This window comes from Caretta caretta, chromosome 3, assembly GCF_965140235.1.
Source record: "Caretta caretta isolate rCarCar2 chromosome 3, rCarCar1.hap1, whole genome shotgun sequence".
Taxonomy (NCBI): domain Eukaryota; kingdom Metazoa; phylum Chordata; order Testudines; family Cheloniidae; genus Caretta; species Caretta caretta.
The window spans coordinates 77,388,024-77,406,163 of NC_134208.1; the positions used below are offsets into that span (position 1 = coordinate 77,388,024).

Consider the following 18,140-nt stretch of genomic DNA (forward strand, 5'->3'; position numbering starts at 1 on the left):
TTGAGCTTAGGTATTAACGGAGTGGATCACAGTGATGCCCAGATCTCTTTCCTGTATTAGTACAGTTAATTTAGAACCCTGTAAGGTTTATGATTACTACAAAATTTCCCCTCCACTTTGCAATACGTTGTATTTATCAACATTGGATTTCATCTGCTATCATGTAGACCATTCTGCTACCTTGATTAAGTCCTTCTGAAGTTCCTCATAGTATTTTCTGGACTTGACTATCTTAATAACTTTGTTATGGCCTAGTTGGCTTTGAAAATTTCAACATTAGCTAAATCACTTTATGGTATACACCCTATCACTCTAGAAACTGCGGTTTTAAAGTGGAGCCTAGTAGCTTCACTTATTTGAAATTTTTACCCCAGAATACAAAAGAAATAGAGAAAATCTATTCACTCAGAACTCAAATTGTTAGGTACTGTTTCCTCAACTCATGAACTGGTGTCAAGAAAAAACTCCACTGCAACTTGTGCTGAGGTGACAGATTTCCAGTAGATCCTGAATAGACAAGATCTCCATTCACATTAAGTTTTGGAATTTTTGCTTCACTGCGCACAGGTCCTCCAGACATGCATACAGGATGTGTTCAAGACAACAAACCTAGTTATGCCAAATATATACAAATGTGGTAATAACACAATGTGACATATGTTAGAAATCAATCAAGGGGCTATTTCTGGTTCAAAGTGCTTGACAAAATGGCTCAGTTTACTTCAAGTCTGCTATTCAGTATTGCTTGAATTTTTTATTTTGGATATTGTGTTACCTGCCCAATTTATTGGAACGTAAGTTAGCTGAGGCACAAATTACTCTGTTAGACATATTGTTTACATTCTTTTGCATGGACAGAGTATTGACTTACTCTTTAAGTCTGGGTTAGAAAGTATCAATAAAAATGCTTGATCTACCTACGCAACAGAAAGACTTGATGGATTCTACAGTATGTTCTTTTCAGAGTTTCATTTCTATTTTACCACAGCTATTAGATTTATAGCTTCACTTCCCCCTTTTCTTTCCCTGACCCTCAATTTTTATTAAAGTATATTAATGACTAACCTTGGTCTTTCAATTGAGAGAGAGAGCGAGCGAGCGAGCAAGAGAAAGCACTGGAATGGATTACCTAGGGAGGTGGTGGAATCTCCATCCTTAGAGGTTTTAAAGGCCCGACTTGACAAAGCCCTGGCTGGGATGATTTAGTTGGGATTGGTCCTGCCTTGAGCAGGGCGTTGGACTAGATGACCTCCTGAGGTCTCTTCTTACCCAAATCTTCTATGTTTGTATGAAATCTTGGTCGGGGGAAAATGGTGGGAGATTCACAGGCCCCATCTCCTCTTCTTCCCACAAGCAGATCAAAGGTGTATTAGTAGAGGAGTACAGCAGGACTGCTGTCAGCTCTGTAGCAGCAAATGCACGGAACTCAGTGCTCAGAACAGTAGTTGATCCACCAAGCTCCCTCCAGTGCTGTTCTCCCTTTGCGCTACCTCACTTTGGGGGAAAAAGGGATAGCAATTGGTCACAGGTGCTTCTTTTTCTAACGCTCATGTCTCTCTCTCCTATTCTGGGGTGTGTGGCAGGAGGGGGTTCTCTCTCCTTTTGCTCCCCAGCCTGTACCAGGTTCCTTGAGGGGCACCACTAAGAGGTGCTCCTGTCCAGAACCCTTTCTACACTCCAAAACCTCCAGATATTTTTTTAACTGTATGGTGGTGTGGGAGATGGGAGGGATGGGAAGTACATGTGAACATTTCCACCCTTCCATAGTATTTTATGGCTAATGCTCTTTGAAGTAGCTGAAACCTTTTCAGGCAGGTGCTGAAGCCCTAACTATATCCTGGGCTGTACTGATGTACAAATCTACTTGGGCAGGGATTCTTCCTGCAAACAGGGATTGAAAAGAGTCTCAAACAAGAAATCCAAACCCATCAAAAACTAAGAGACACCAAATCTGGCCATTTGTTCACCCTGACCGTCACACTTCTATGAAAAGTGGTACCAAGGACTAGACCTGCACTTTTCAGAAACCATTACATCTGTTTTAGCTTTATGTTTGGTTTTTAAGTATTACTCATATTTTTTTCTTTTTTATATAACTTGGCCCTCCAATCACAAAACAACAATTACCAAAAAAAAAAAAAAGACTAACATAATGACAAATAATAAAGCAAAAAAATACATGGATAAAAGAGTGAAACATATCTTAAATACCCAAACATCAAGACATAATGTGATCCATTAACAAAGTCATTAAGGCTTTCAGAGTTTCAATAAGTTACTGAAGGGCATTTAAGTTAAATATAACTGTGAATTTCTTTACTTTTATTGGGGAGAAAAAAGTCTAATAAGTGCTTTTGAAAACTGATTTACCCTTCTTGATTTGGAATAGATTTCTGAATGTCCCAGAAAAAAATATTTTTTAATTGGTTACTACGACTAGCCTTTGAAAAATTATATTTTAGTATGATTAAAGCAAAATGCAGTCTGCAAATAACTATGATATTTTCAAAAGAAAATATATTTTCATTTGAGATTTTAATTTAAGCAAACTGATGACTTGCCATTTGTATCAAATCTGTTTCAATTACTACTGTAAAACTAATATCAAAGAGAAAGAACAGGTCAAACCAGAATGTGTGTTACACTTCCTAGCTCCGGTTCAATAAATTAAATATTAGAGTTTTCACAAATAAAGGATAACTTTTACAAAAATCTATTATTTTTTAGAAAATTTCTTGTTAGTTTGTTTTCTGTGTGTGTGTGTGTATATGTATATATATATATATTTATTTCATTTTACTTTTATACTTTCCCTTAATTAATACACATAATTACTTTCTTCTGTGCTTGTAGTGCCTTGTGATACTTACCACGCCTGTGCAAAGTGTTACTTATTGTTAATTTCTCTTAAATCAAAATATACACCTGTAAAATCCCTTTATTGGGTGGAGTTTCTATTACTTTATAGATATTTTGAATATATGAATATTGCATTTTTTGTGATTAAAATTTGTCATCTTAAGATAGTTTCTCTTAACAACTTATCAAAGATTACCTCTGCATTTAAGTTGTCAGCAAGGCTTTCAAGAAACTGGCTCTCAATTGGGTTCTGCTGAGTAAGCAGAGTCAGGTAATGGCTGAGTTTATCATGTGTTGTAATAATGATGCCTTCTCCAAATTTGTCAAACTGAGGCCGTCCAGCTCGACCAAATATCTGCATGACATCTAAAATTCCAAGGTCAACAAACGAGCCTCTTTTTGCAGCATATATTTGTGTTCCCTGGTTGAGGAAAAGTTAATAAAAATTACCATAAACACACACGAATATAATCCTGATGAGCTGAATACTGAAATTACGCAAATATAGCATGATCTCAAAAGTGTACCTTAACTAATCCTTTCATAATCTGCGATATATTTAAATCTGTACTATACAAACTGGATTCTGACTGGAGAGAATCAGTTTAACGAGATATAAATAACATTTCAAGTCAATCAGACCCCCCACAACAAAGATCTTGCATGCATTTTTACAGGTTTGTTTTAATACACATTCACTTGCAGAGCAGGATAAGCTCTTACCTTAATAATAACAGCATGAGCAGGAAGATTGACACCCCAGGCTAATGTGGCTGTACAAACGAGGACTTTGATATGTCCATGAGAAAACAAGTTCTCAACCAAACTTCTGTCTTGCCGCAGCATTCCTGCATGATGAATACTAAATCCATCTGGAAACAATTCACGTAACTGCTTGTTTCTGGACCTTTGTACCTACAATGGGCAAAGGAAACACATTAATTCAATGAGAACTACAGTACAGGAAGCACCATACTTAAAAAAGGAATCGAATTATCACTATTTCAAGAAGAAGAAAAAAAAAAGATTAGTCAGTACTATTATGAACCATATAAAAACGAACCCTTTCCACTAATGGGGAAATTTAAGTACATACACACACCTGTTTATATACTGTAAGTGAATCAAATTGTTTCCCATAATTACTTGCAAAAGAATTTACTTACTGGGGACCCAGAGAAGCCAGATGAGCATTATACCACACTGGCTTCATTTAAGCTCAGATGGCTCAGATTTACCGATTCACAATATAAAAAAATATTTGAAATCCTGAATTTCTCTTTCCTTTTTAACATAAACTCTTTCTATTGGCAAGAATGATTGTTACTTTCCTGCTATTATAAGCATCTTATTACACTTCATTACCAACTGAGACTCTTTATGTTTATCTGTGGATTTCTAGAGCACCTGACACTACAGTTTTTTCAGCACTACATACTGTATAACTAATTTATTTTATGTTCAGTTGTGGCAAATGTCAATTTCTGCTTTATCATTAGATATATTAGTCCCAATTCTGCTGTCTCGCACGCATCATATATCTACCAAGAGCCCATAGAGTTGCACAGTAGGTAAAGCAGAGCAGAATTTGGATCATTACATTGGCATGTTGCCAAACACACACAATAAGTCTCCGCATGCACAGAAATAAATAGGGAGATGGGAAGGAGTGCAATTATGATGGGAGGAGAGGAAAACGAATACTTAAGAAAAGCAATTTAGCACATATACTTTTTTCAGAGTTAATAATTCTGGGTTCTGAGAACTTGTCGGGAAAAATATATTAGGGCTAATGAGAGACTGAAAGGGTGACAAAGCTTCTCAATACCTGAGCTATACTGTCTCAATAGTTTTTATTTATTCATTTGAAGGGAACCAAACTAAGCTTCAAATTGGTGAAGTGTTCACGAGGATTTTTATGTAAGTCAGTAGAAAAATCACATTATGTTATTTAACTTGACTGCTGCATTGCTTAAGAATGTATAAATATGAAACTGAGAATGAATAAATATGAAGCAATGCATTTCATGGGAACTATTCTTTGAAAGTTAGAAAAGGAAAACAAAATATTTTATAAAATACACAAATGCGCAAAAGGCCATTGTATGTAGCAAATCAACCTCCCCAAAAGAAAATCTCTTCATCTGCCTGTTGTCTTAATGTAGGCAAAAAGTGAATTTGCTTCTCTGTCAAAGTTGAGAATACTAGAACCAAGGAACTTCCAATCTCTAGTCAAAACTTGAGACACTTTTGCAACCATACAAGGTATAGTGAACAAGAGCAGCTGTTGATATTAAAACAGTTGCCCAACAAGTTTCAGAAAAATCATTGTCCAGCTATACCAAAAGGAGGACAGGAGACTCTTGATATGGATTTAATCAGTCCGGAACTTTATTATTAGATATTTGGGACTACCCAGCAGATAAAAATGTATAATGCAGGTAAATTCATGTTTATTCAAATAACTATTTGGGACTTCCACCCGCGCCCTTCCTCTCCCGCCCTTCATTTTCCATCCAGCTCCCACAGCCAGCCCATGACTGGGACCTTACCATCCACCCCCTTCTTCCCCATAGGAGGGGTAAGATGGGCTATAAGTAACGGGGGGCGGGGTGGCTCCCTACCATACCAATCATAGGACTCCTCCATTCCATTCCTTTAACCAGCACCTCCTTTTTAAGTCCTTTACCAGGCCATTTATCCAGTCATTGGATGCCTTCTCTATGCAGTACCTGCACTGAATATCCACTCAACACTTACAAATGAGTTGCGACATAATAACTAACCCCTTTTCCTCCTCACCATAGTAAGCCCTCCCTAAAACCAGCTGTAGGGAAGGTGAAAACCCCCACTCCACCTAAATGAACATAGTGGTGAGGGAAAATACCTTCCTAACCGCTCTAAAAAGGAGTGACTAGTGCAAAGCCCACAGCAGGTCCTATCCAATCTGATATTCACCATCTTGAGGGGAGGAAGGATGGGTGCTGCCTTGCTAACTGCATGGAGAAAGGGCTTTTAATGCCCAAACCTGCCCCTTTTAAAGTCTTTTGCACTTATGTTCCCAGTGGACGAGTCAGTGTTGCCCACGCTGACCCCCAGGCTCACCTCACCCGTAAAGCAGCAGCAGCTTCTGACCTCCTGCAGCAGCTTCTGACCTCCTGCCTCCCCTCACCCGTAAAGCACGGCTACCCTTCCTCTGGAAAGCCTGGATAACATCTCCCCCACTCCAGGTGAGATGCAGTCAAATTAATATTGGGAAAACAATCTATTAATAAGAAAGACCAGGTGCTGACATGCAGTTCTTTTAGATTAGATTAAGAGAAGAGAGAGGCTCTTCATGGAGACCAAAGGAGGAGCATGGGAAGTGTGTTTGTGAGGAAAAACAAAAATTAAGAGAAAAGGTTTAATCATTCCAGTATTCCAAATAGCTGAGCATTCTTGAGTATTTTATAATATATTTAAATATTTATTTGCATCCAAAATATACCAAATGCCTTAAAATAAAGTTCTTGAAGAATTTAGTTCTCAGTTTTGTTTATCAGATTTACAATGCTGGCTATCTTAGTGCAACATTAAACAATATTTTTTTAACAGGTACTTAAGAGATTAAATGTATTTTACTGCAAGATTATCAATAGTATGCTACAGAGTTCACAATACACATTTGATATTGTGAAAAACAATAATGATGGCTAGACTCAGACTGTCTACGGCACTGAAAAAATTAAATGATATGTAAAGCACTGGTGGTTTGGAACTACCAGTGCAAAGAGTTCTGTTGTACATAAAAGAATCAAATCAAACAAGTGGTGTTAAAAACAACAACTGCAAATAGGCATCAAAGAGAAAAAACACATGTAATATGCAAAAATATTCAGCGGCTGTAACATATGCAAAATCTCTGTTTGAAGGATTGCACATTGCTCTATCAAGGCCAAAGAGATTCTTAACCATAACCAGCTAAAAGAAAAAAGCAGAGCCAAACAGAAAGAAAATGTGCCAGTCATTAAATGAGTGATACAACTGAATTATCACTTTTGTTTCTGGGACTTGAATGATTGCTATTAGCTTTTACAAAATAAAACCACCATACAAACAAACAAAGAAAATAAAACCAACCAAACAAGAAAACACGCTGGGGACACTGACTGATCTGAACTTCCAACTTGTTGAGGTCCTGATAATTAACACAGTCATAGTAAAAATATGAAATTCACCAGAATAAAGACAAATTTTCTGACCCTTAGCGATAGCCAGTTTTATAAAAAAAAATATGCACAGAATTTTTTTTAAATGTTGGCAAGTATGGTTGAAGTTGTACATGCACAGCACATCCTAAGACTCACTCAGAAGCTTAGAGGATTAATATTAGGCTTTGCAGAGTTCTACAGAAAGGTTCTAACATGATTTAGATTCCGGTATCAATCGGAACATATTACTAATACATACACTGTAAATGAAATCACGCTCCAGTTCACGGGTGCCTTCTTTTGATTTTAGTTTGCAATCTGAATTTCATTTTTCCATAACATTCAAACTTCATTTAAAGATAACTGCTCTAGTCACTTTAGCTTCTGGTTTTTGATTACTATTGAACTATTACACATAGAAGTTCAATATTTCCCCATTATAAGATCATGATCACTTTTAATATAAAAAATAATGGTTTCTGTAAAGAGAAATCATGTTTTACTAATCTATTAGAGTTCTTTGAGGGGGTCAACAAATGTGGAAAAGGGGGATCCAGTGGACATAGGGTACTTAGATTTCCAGAAAGCCTTTGACAAGTCCCTCACCAAAGGCTCTTACATAAATTAAGTTGTCATGGGATAAGAGGGAAGATCCTTTCATGAATTGAGAACTAGTTAAAAAACAGGGAACAAAGTGTAGGAATAAATGGTAAATTTTCAGAATGGAGAGGGGTAACTAGTGGTGTTACCCAAGGGTCAGTCCTAGGACCAATCCTATTCAACTTATTCATAAATAATCTGGAAAAAGGGGTAATCAGTGAGGTGGCAAAGTTTGCAGATGATACCAAACTGTTCAAGATAGTTAAGACCAAAGCAGACTGTGAAGAACTTCAAAAAGGTCTCACAAAACTAAGTGATTGGGCAACAAAATGGCAAATGGAATTTAATACGGATAAATGTAAAGTAATGCACATTGGAAAAAATAACCCCAACTATACATACAATATGATGGGGGCTAATTTATCTACAACTAATCAGGAGAAAGATCTTGGAGTCATCATGGACAACTCTCTGAAGACATCCACACAGTGTGCAGCGGCAGTTAAAAAAGCAAACAGGATGTTAGGAATCATTAAAAAAGGGATAGGGAATAAGACAGAGAATATCTTATTGCCCTTATATAAATCCATGGTATGCCCACATCTTGAATACTGCGTACATTTGTGGTCTCCTCATCTCAAAAAAGATATACTGGCATTAGAAAAGGTTCAGAGAAGGGCAACTAAAATGATTAGGGGTTTGGAACGGGTCCCATATGAGGAGAGATTAAAGAGGCTAGGACTTTTCAGCTTGGAAAAGAGGAGACTAAGGGGGGATATGATAGAGGTATATAAAATCATGAGTGGTGTGGAGCAAGTGAATAAGGAAAAGTTATTTACTTATTCCCATAATATAAGAACTAGGGGCCACCAAATGAAATTAATGGGCAGCAGGTTTAAAACAAATAAAAGGAAGTAGTTCTTCACAGAGTGCACAGTCAACTTGTGGAACTGCTTGCCTGAGGAGGTTGTGAAGGCCAGGACTATAACAGGGTTTAAAAGAGAACTGGATAAATTCATGGAGGTTAAGTCCATTAATGGCTATTAGCCAGGATGGGCAAGGAATGGTGCCCCTAGCCTCCGTTTGTCAGAGGGTGGAGATGGATGTCAGGAGAGAGATCACTTGATCATTACCTGTTAGGTTCACTCCCTCTGGGACACCTGGCATTGGCCACTGTCGGTAGACAGGATACTGGGCTGGATGGACCTTTGGTCTGATCCAGTATGGCCATTCTTATGATAAAATGCTACAGATTAAGTGAACAGCTGAATTCTACATTTATTCCCTATGAATTACACACTTTAGAATAAGAAATATCATGCATTTCTCAAGTTGTCCTCATTTTCAAAGAGAAATGAAGTGGGTAAATTCCTAAATCATCCTAAGGAAGGTTATTTTGCCAGAAGTTGACAGGTGACAGGGAATGGATCACTTGATGATTACCTATTCTGTTCATTCCCTCTAGGGTACCTGGCATGGGCCACTGTCGGAAGAGGTGTGCTAGATGGACCTTTGGTCTGACCTGGTATGGCCGTTCTTATGTTCTTAGCCAGTGTGTAGTCTTTAAAGACAGCACCTTTGCAGACAAACCTAAGCACCATCTCCATTAATTACAGCACTGTTCTATTAAACCCTGATTTACATTATTCCAGAAGCAACAAAACCAGTGATTAATATATATCAAAAGTGAAGCTGTAAAACATGAAATGATATGTTACCTTCATTTTGTTTTTTATCACTGTTTTAAAGAGTTTATGTTACAATTTATCTGAAATGGTAAATGCTTCAAGGTGGATGGGGAAGTACCTTATTACGAAGTCTGTTTCCAGTGTCCTAATTACAATTGATTTTTCACCCCCATTGCTCAACTAGCTGCAAATTTATGACCTTTTGCTTCACGTGTGTCTGCATCAATAAGAGTATGTATTAAATAAATACTTGATAGAACATATTTAATAAACTTCACAGCAAAGATAGCCATGGCAGTGTCTATATTTCTCCTTTCAGAGTCTTGAATTTCACGATGCTTTCTATGAGGGCGCATTAAAAATGGCAGTGTTACAAACAGTACAGTAAGTTGTCTACAGTGATTCAGAGAAAAATGTGCCACTTAATTTTAATGAGAAGTGAGGCGTACAAAATGAAAAAAAGATTTAATCATGCATTGGTGTCTTTCAACTACAGAGATAAAAAAACGTAACATGACACTCTTCCCTACCTTCCCCTTTCATCTGATAGTACATTCATGGAAGAATACAAACTACCTGCTTTTTGTTTGAACAAAACAGGCTTATGGTTATATTTGTCTTACTTTAGCACCTTTTTCACTTGGATGTTCAGATAGAGATTGATAAAAAGAAGCATAGGCCAACCTATCAAGAATTAAAAGTGAAATGACATAGAACAATGATTTCTACAATCTTCCTTCTCTAGACTGGTTCAGGACAGGCTGGGTACATCATCATTGCCTTGTCTTAACTCTGCGATGACTGATTTTTTTGGCGAGGACAAGGTTAGTTGTTTGGATTTGTTTGCAGCTACTAAGTCAGGTCAAGAATTTTGTTGTCTTTCCTACAGAAAGCCATGTTTCTGATTGACATGTAAGTATTTTCTTCCAGCTACATAAATGGAATTGGCTGCTCCCCTACTTATCTCATAGTTACCGTGCTACAGCAAAACTTTTTCCTTGAGACCACAAGGCTGAATTATTGTAATTTCCTCCTTGTAGGTTCACAACAGGGCATCAGTTTTAGCTTTTGTAGAGAGCAGCATCATATTTCTTCATTGGTTTGAGCAACTGTGAGCAATTTAAGTCCACCCTTCTCATTCTCTAATTCACTCTTCATTAGCTGAAAGACCTCAACAGTTTTGGCCACTGTTTTTTGAGGTCTACTTAAGCTCCATCCTGATGAGTATGTGTGTTCATATACCACAGGCCTTTTTGAACCAATTACAAAATATAATTAAAAAGTCCCAAACGAACCAACCACCAAAACAAACTAATCCTGCTGCAGACTCCAATAAAGGAAGTTTAATATGCTATTAGTAATAGATTTAATAAGTGTGAATGCTTCCATCATCTATATCTTTCTTAACATATCCCTTGAAATTGAAGTGCTGGCAAATTCAGTATTTTTAAAATAATTATGTAATAACTTTTCTAAACATGTGTGAATAGTAACTCTTAAGTGGCCTGCTGAGATTGCTACTTTTAGATATATAGCGATGACACTATACATCAGAGGAAAGGGACAGAGAGCCATTCAGGAAGGAGAGAGCAACACAAAGACTGAAGGGGAAGAGATGTGGAAAAAGGACAGGGAAGAAGACAGCCAATGGTCTCATTCCTGCTCTCACTAAAGCAAATGAGACTGGACCCAAAGTGAGGAAAAACCTGACCCACATATGAAGATTCAACATTTTATTTTTTTCTCTACAGGCTTCTGTTTTTCACAGTGTAATACTGAGAGGTTGAGAGAAGTACATTAATCAATATAATATTGTCTCTATTGGCTTATGACAGCTTTGACATAATATTTTTACCCATTTATTTTCTATTTAGGCTTGGACGGGTTAGATTTGTATGAGTAAATATTGATAAATGTCAATTTCACAATAAACACACAAACTGATGACAAATATTTCCATTGACAATAAACAATTTACATATAGGCAAAGAAAGAAAAAATTCCTTGAATTGGATTTAATGTTGCTTGAAAAGTTATTACTGTTTGATTTAAGGCTATTTACATTGTATATTTAGATATATGATATTGATAATTTTGTTTTAATGGTTATGAAGCTTTAACTTTTTAAATCTCAATGTCTACTGTCCCTAAATAATTATTGTCTGACCCCCTTAATTTCCCACAACTGTAAAAACTGAATCTTATACCCATGATTTTGTGCAACTGTGAAAATTTAAATTGATAAAAATAGAAAAAAACAAACATCGGTATTACCTGTCAAAATTATAAAATACAAATCAATTTCTGCCAAGACTATTTATATTCAATTTACAGTTGCTGTTTCAAAGGGGCAGCTAGAGAGCACTGAGTTAATTGAAACCTCTGTTCCACTGAAGTATTGGAGAACAAGTAGAACAAACACACTAAAATCACAGCAATTGATAGGTGCAGTTTCAACTCAATGTATTATGATGTTTCATGTAAAAAATATTTACTCAACATGCATAGTCATTTTTAATCTAACAAAAATTTAAGAAACTACATGTCAAGAGAAAGTTGTCTAATAGTGTCCTCAGCTATGACACTATACATCAACTTATGAATGCTAGTGAAAACAGAAAAATAGGGTAATATTAAGAGATAAAGGGATGAAACCAAGAAAGCAACGTTTCTGAGCTGACTATAAGTGAGAACCCTTCTTACATGGATTAATGCTATTTCCTGTATTCCTCCTTACTTGCACAATGAGTAAATTTGCCAAGCAATTGTTCCTAGGACAAGGATGAACTGGGAGTGTCATATGATGGAAGCAAAATGAAGAGAACAGTGAACTAGGAAAAGGAACATTTAGGATGGGAGGAAAAGGTTTTACTAGATTTCCTGGAAGCGGTCCTAAAGTTTACTTTAAGACACCAAACCACTACTAACCCTTTTGTGGAATAGCATGAAGAAGTGAAGAAAAGTACTTACTTTTAACTTTGTAAACCTCTAATATGTGAGACTGTTTATTTCAGTAAGGTATGTTTTGTAATGGATACTATTACATCTAATATGCTGGAGAGACAAACAAATGTGTAAGAGTGCATTCTAGCCAAAAACAAAGCAGTGCCATCTACCAGATGATGCAGTTTCTCTCTTTCAGGATGCTTGTTTAGTGAAACTTATAAAGGCCCCATTTATCATTAGAAATTACAGCTCTCCCACTTTACTGAGGTTATAACCAGTAGGAAGGTTATTTTCCAAAATAGATATTAAGTCCATAGATTTCAAAGACTCAGAAGAGAGGTTCCTCTGTTAGTGACCTCAGTACAAGCCAAACCCTAAGATGAAGTACTATACTCAATTTACAGCCTGATTTAAATTTCTTAATTCCCTTTCAGACAACTTGTGCAGTATGATTGCATGGTAAGCTATGACTTGAAGCAGAAAATGATAAATGAAGATCACTCTAAGGGTACTGCTTTCTCAGGAGTTGCTTTAAAGAGTGTAAAATTGGAGAGAGCTTTCATTCAACTACACATAGAAAATTCTGATCTTTGACTAATTTGGAATAACAGATAAATATAGAAATATAATGATGGAAAACCACAATGAAAATGTGGAATACCTCGCAGGAAAAAGAGACTAAGTCACATTTTATAGCTTGGATTAATACCCTTCCATAGTATTGCTAGTGTCTTCGTAATATGTAATGATTTAACGTAATTATCATCTACAATCTTTGGGGTGCCTGTGCGCATGCGTGAGGTGAGGGCCTTTCACCTTGACTCACCTAGTCCTTGTGGGGGAGGCTAGCAGTGTTGCTAGCATGGAGTGGGGACTCTGCTCTCTATTTATATTGTGGCTGGACCCTGTGGCAAGTTAAAAGATGGAGAACTATTTTGAACAGAGATGACCTAGCAAATCATTTTTAATGGAGGCAGGCTTGCCAATGTGCTCTTTTTGAAAGAGTCTGCATGGTCATTATCTAAATCTTCACCACTACTTCTGTAGTGTCGGTAGCCATTCTATATTAACTTTTTAATTGCAGTAATGTCTTTATCCAACACAAGTTCTTTTACTTGGTTATAATTAAAGGATGTATTTGTAGTATTTCTAGCACACAGATATGAGTCAGTTTGAATTTCTTCTACAAGAGCATCAATAATCCCAATGTCTCTCACAGCTGGTATAGGGTTCTCCAGTAGAGTTAGAATGTCTTGAAACTGATGACCCATCATCCCTATCCATTTACTGAAATCATGTCAGTAAATTTCACAAAGTGGTCCAAAAAATTCTCTAAAGGAGGAAAGCAAATGTGATTATTTTGAATTATAAGTGTTCCTCAATTTAAGAAGATATTTCCCACACATTGTATAAACAATGCAATGGGTCTTTCCAGTGTTTTATAGAAGATCTAACAGTAATATATTTTTAAAAAATATTGTTTTGCATTGTTTCAGTAAGATGGAAATCCAGACATGCACACCAAACAGAAAAGCATGTATCAAGCCTTATTAAACGCCTCAAGCCTTGACGAAAACAGTCAATATATTCATTTTAGTTAAGCCATGAAAATGTACATTACTCAAGACCAAGGAATTACCATCATAATATTGTGTTTTTATAAAGGATTTGAATAAGTTTATATGTAAAAATCACACAGAGCCTACATATTCTCTCTTCTCAAATTGGAATGAAAAGATTCCTACATTATGAAGATATATAGAAGGCTAATTAACCATGTTCATCCCCCTCCGTGAAAAGAAATCTGGTCATTAGTTTTGTTAAAACAATTTACAACATATGGAGTCTCTGCTTTCGAGGGAAAGTCAAGAATCCTCTCTCATTCACCCTGCTCACTGTGGCTACCAGTGATGTTTTAAGTACGAATGTGACAGTAGGGAAACTACTCCATGAAAAGGAAGAAACAGCCACATAGATGATACGTGAGGGCAGTATGACCCAATAGAAGAAGCACTGGACTAAGAGCAAGGGACAGCTGTGTTCTGATCTCAGTTCTGCCGGTTGTTTGTGACAATAAAGAAGTGTACATTTAAATTCACCAAAATACTTTTGGGATTCAAAACCTTTTCTAATTGTTGGCAATTATGCACAGATTTTAGCACTAGAGCTAGGAAACCACTTCTGTTGCAACTGAAGGCTGGTGTTTGCATGAATATACCCTTTTTCATTTGAATAAATATGTCAATTATATGTGAGAATCATTTCCTTCACTTCCAAAATATCCTAAAACTATCACTTTACTTAGTTGTGTGAATATGGTTGACAGGTGTGATTTAAGTTTGGTGTGAGGAAGGCAAAAATTGTTTTGCAGTTCTGCCCAATAATGTTAAAGCTGGCTCTGAGTGTGCCATAGTGTTTTTTTAGTGCAAAGGCAAAGCAGATATGTTCTACTCCATGGGGAATTCTACACCACTGTGCAACACAGAATTTTGCAGAAATTAATGTTGTGCATGCTGAATTTCTTTTCCCCCACAGAATTGGGCTGCAGTGCTCCTGGCCACCAGTAGGGGCCGCTAGACCCAACAGAGCCCAGCTTGCACATAGAAGACACTGATGGGGGGAGGAGGCCTAGAGGGTTCCCAGCAACTGCAGTTCCCCACATCCCCTGAGGGAAGGAGAGGGCAGTGTGCACGCAGGAAACTCCATGCAAGCCTGGGACTTTGAGCCTCAGACTGTTTCTCCCTCTGGATTCCTGGGCTCTGAGGGGCAGAAGGGTAGTTGTCTGGGCTGCGGGGAACCCTGCAGCTGGGCTCTGAGGGGGAAGGGGATGGGTGTCTGAGCTAGGGCTGGCCCATGGATGGGGGCTGGGGAAGAGGGGTGCAGGTATCTGGGCTGGCGGTGGGGAGGAAGCATGGCTATACTCTGGAGGAGGAGGGGGTTTGGGTGTATTGGTTTGGGTGTGTGTGTGGGGGGGGGCTGTGGCTGGGCTCTGTGGGTGACAGGCCCTAAAGGCTGGGCTCTGGAGGTGGGGAGGGGGCAGAGAAACAGGAACTGGGTTGTCATAGGAATTTTTATTTTTTTTTTGGTGCATAATTTTAATTTTTTTGGCACAGAATTCCCCCAGGAGTACTAACTGACACACAAACATTCATCCTGCATGAGAAAAACAGCCATGCAAGGTTACTTTATCGGTGAAGGTAATTGCACGGTATATAAATCAACAGGCTTTAGGCCTTGTATAGTTTTAGATTGGCATAACTATGTATGATCAGGAAAAGACAGATACTGGATGTTATCAAAGCTCTGACAAGCGTAAACAAAAAATAATTGTTTCCTTTTAGGGATATAAAATATTGGGATTAAATGTCTTTTGATTTTGGAATTTGATTTTAGTACTTTGCTGGTTTTAGAATTTTTCCTGAATTTTATAGATGAAAGAAAAATCTTCAGACTAAGCAGTGATTACAAAAGATAAACACAAGTAAATGAAATAAAAGTTGCATATGTTTCTAAGCTAAGGTGCCAACCAGAATTATTTTAGTGACTCACAATAGGTAACATTAATATACTAACACAAACTATTCTAACCAAAACACCAAATACTCTGCCACAATCCTGCATCATTCAAGCCAATAGGAGCTTTGCCACTGAATTTTGTGAGTATAAAACCAAGCCCCAAGATAGTAATCCAAGGACACACATTAAAATTGAATAAAGTGCCAAATAAAAAGCCTTAATAATATAAAATTCCATTTTAGGCTCATACCTACAAGTTCCTCTTCATATACTAATTAATATTATTTGAAGATTCAAGTGAAGCAAAGTAACTGCAAAAATTAATGACAGGTTTCAGAGTAACAGCCGTGTTAGTCTGTATTCGCAAAAAGAAAAGGAGTACTTGTGGCACCTTAGAGACTAACCAATTTATTTGAGCATAAGCACTTCGAGCTGTAGCTCACGAAAGCTTATGCTCAAATAAATTGGTTAGTCTCTAAGGTGCCACAAGTACTCCTTTTCTTTTTGCAAAAATTAAATTAGTTGCCCATATTTACAGAGGATGGTGCTCTGTGGGGGTATAATTTATACCTCCTTGCACAAGCTACTTCTCCTGACCCTCAGGGAAGATTTACCCCGAGGAAGGACAAGAAGATGATGCTACTACTTTCTCTCAAGTTTTGTTCCTGGATGATGGGAGTTTTATTTCCCAACTTTGCTCCTCTAGCACGTCACTTTCTACAATAATGGTAAAGCTCTGTACAAGAGACAATACTTTCTTGGAGGCCAGCCCAAGCCTACGGAATGAACTCCCCCAGATAATAAGGATTATCACAGGCCTCACCATCTTCTGCTCTAAGTGAAAGGTGTATTTATTTGTCTCTGCCTTCTCTAAAACGTGTATCAATATGCACAAATATATATCTAAAAACAAAATAAAAAATCCAAAACAAAACACTCCACTGAACATTCATCCTCTCCCTAGGAGGGGAAAAGAAAGAACAACATATGACAGATGCTAGGCACATTGCTTCATGCACTACTGGAAGGTGCATAGATAATAAGGCAATGAGTGCTGTACATGGTCCTATAAAGGACAGAAGAGAATAGAGATGCTTGGACTCCACAGGAGCTCCGGGAGTGGAGGCTGTTTAGGACGTGTACTAAATAAGCACAACCCAGAGGTCCTTATTTTATTTTGCAGGTGAGCCAGTTCTATTCCAATGATCTACACATGCATGACAACTCAGTTAAGTTATAAAATTTGTATATTTCTTTGGAAATGCCAAAAAATAACTCAAACTCTTTATTTTAAGCAAAAAATGAACAGAATTATACAAAAAAATACTATGTTACTGCTACTCTATGGCAGTATTTAAAAGAAGTTCCTCAACAATTCTTATTTTTGCAGTTCACAAGATGTCACAGAATGTCTAGTCCTTAGGGCAAACATTACTAGATGTGTCACTGTGTTTCTATGTGTCATACTGCGTATAGTCTCATCTGATAAAGTGAATTAATTATCAGTTGTACTTTGTGTGTGCAGGTATATACCGATTCTAACATTTTTTATGGTGGTACAACTCTACTTGTAACAAAAATTGGTTGCGTCAGAAAAAAATACATGTTCTATTAAAAGGAAATTTAGTGTTACAATTGTAATTGTTAAAGCTGAGTTGTATGTCAAAATCCAAATATGTATGATGGATTAAAGTACAGCCTATGATATAAAATGCAAATACATATGATTTGGTATGATAAAAAAAGAATCATAAAAGATATCCTAGGCATTTAGTTTCTGAGCTGGATAGAAATATTTCTTGGACTTGACACCTGTTGGATTCATTTTGATCACTAGCATTGCATTTCAACCACCAGAAATACCTTTAATACTGTGTTTACTTTTGCACCTTTCCCCCCCCACTAGAAAGAGCAGGCTATAGTTCACAGAGAAGTGGATGTGTATGGACTGGAAATAAAGTGCCGTGGCCCTCACACTATAAAGTAGTACATTACTGGCAGACCCCTCTCATGGGTGCGGGAGCCCAAGCGTAGACCAGTGATATTTGTGGATTGTCAAGTACTGGGCACAAAGTCAGTCTAAATGGTGACATGATCCCTGTGGGCACATAAGGGAGCATTATCTCTCCACATGCATCCATGCCCAGCAGTGAATGAAACATGGAGTCAAGGATATTTACAGTACCGCTCCTCCCCTCATGTAAAAGATATATTTTAGGAATTATTTTGGGGAAAGTTGGACAGAAGCTCAGACCAGATGATCATAATGATTCCTTCTGACCTGGGCATCTATGACTCTAGTTCACACTGTTTGGATGGGAGGCTGGGGTCAGGATGTCAC

The 18,140-nt window shown here is 37.3% G+C and overlaps 1 protein-coding gene across 1 annotated transcript in view; it reads right to left on the reverse strand.

The window, feature by feature from the left end:
- ASCC3 (activating signal cointegrator 1 complex subunit 3) overlaps window positions 1-18,140 on the reverse strand; it is a 514,213-nt gene that overhangs the window by 157,137 nt on the left and 338,936 nt on the right. The window contains exons 15-16 of the mRNA XM_048844924.2: window positions 3,583-3,774; window positions 3,056-3,280 (exon numbers count right to left, since the gene is read on the reverse strand). Coding sequence (XP_048700881.1) covers window positions 3,056-3,280; window positions 3,583-3,774 — 417 coding nt within the window. The remainder of the gene's footprint in view (window positions 1-3,055; window positions 3,281-3,582; window positions 3,775-18,140) is intronic.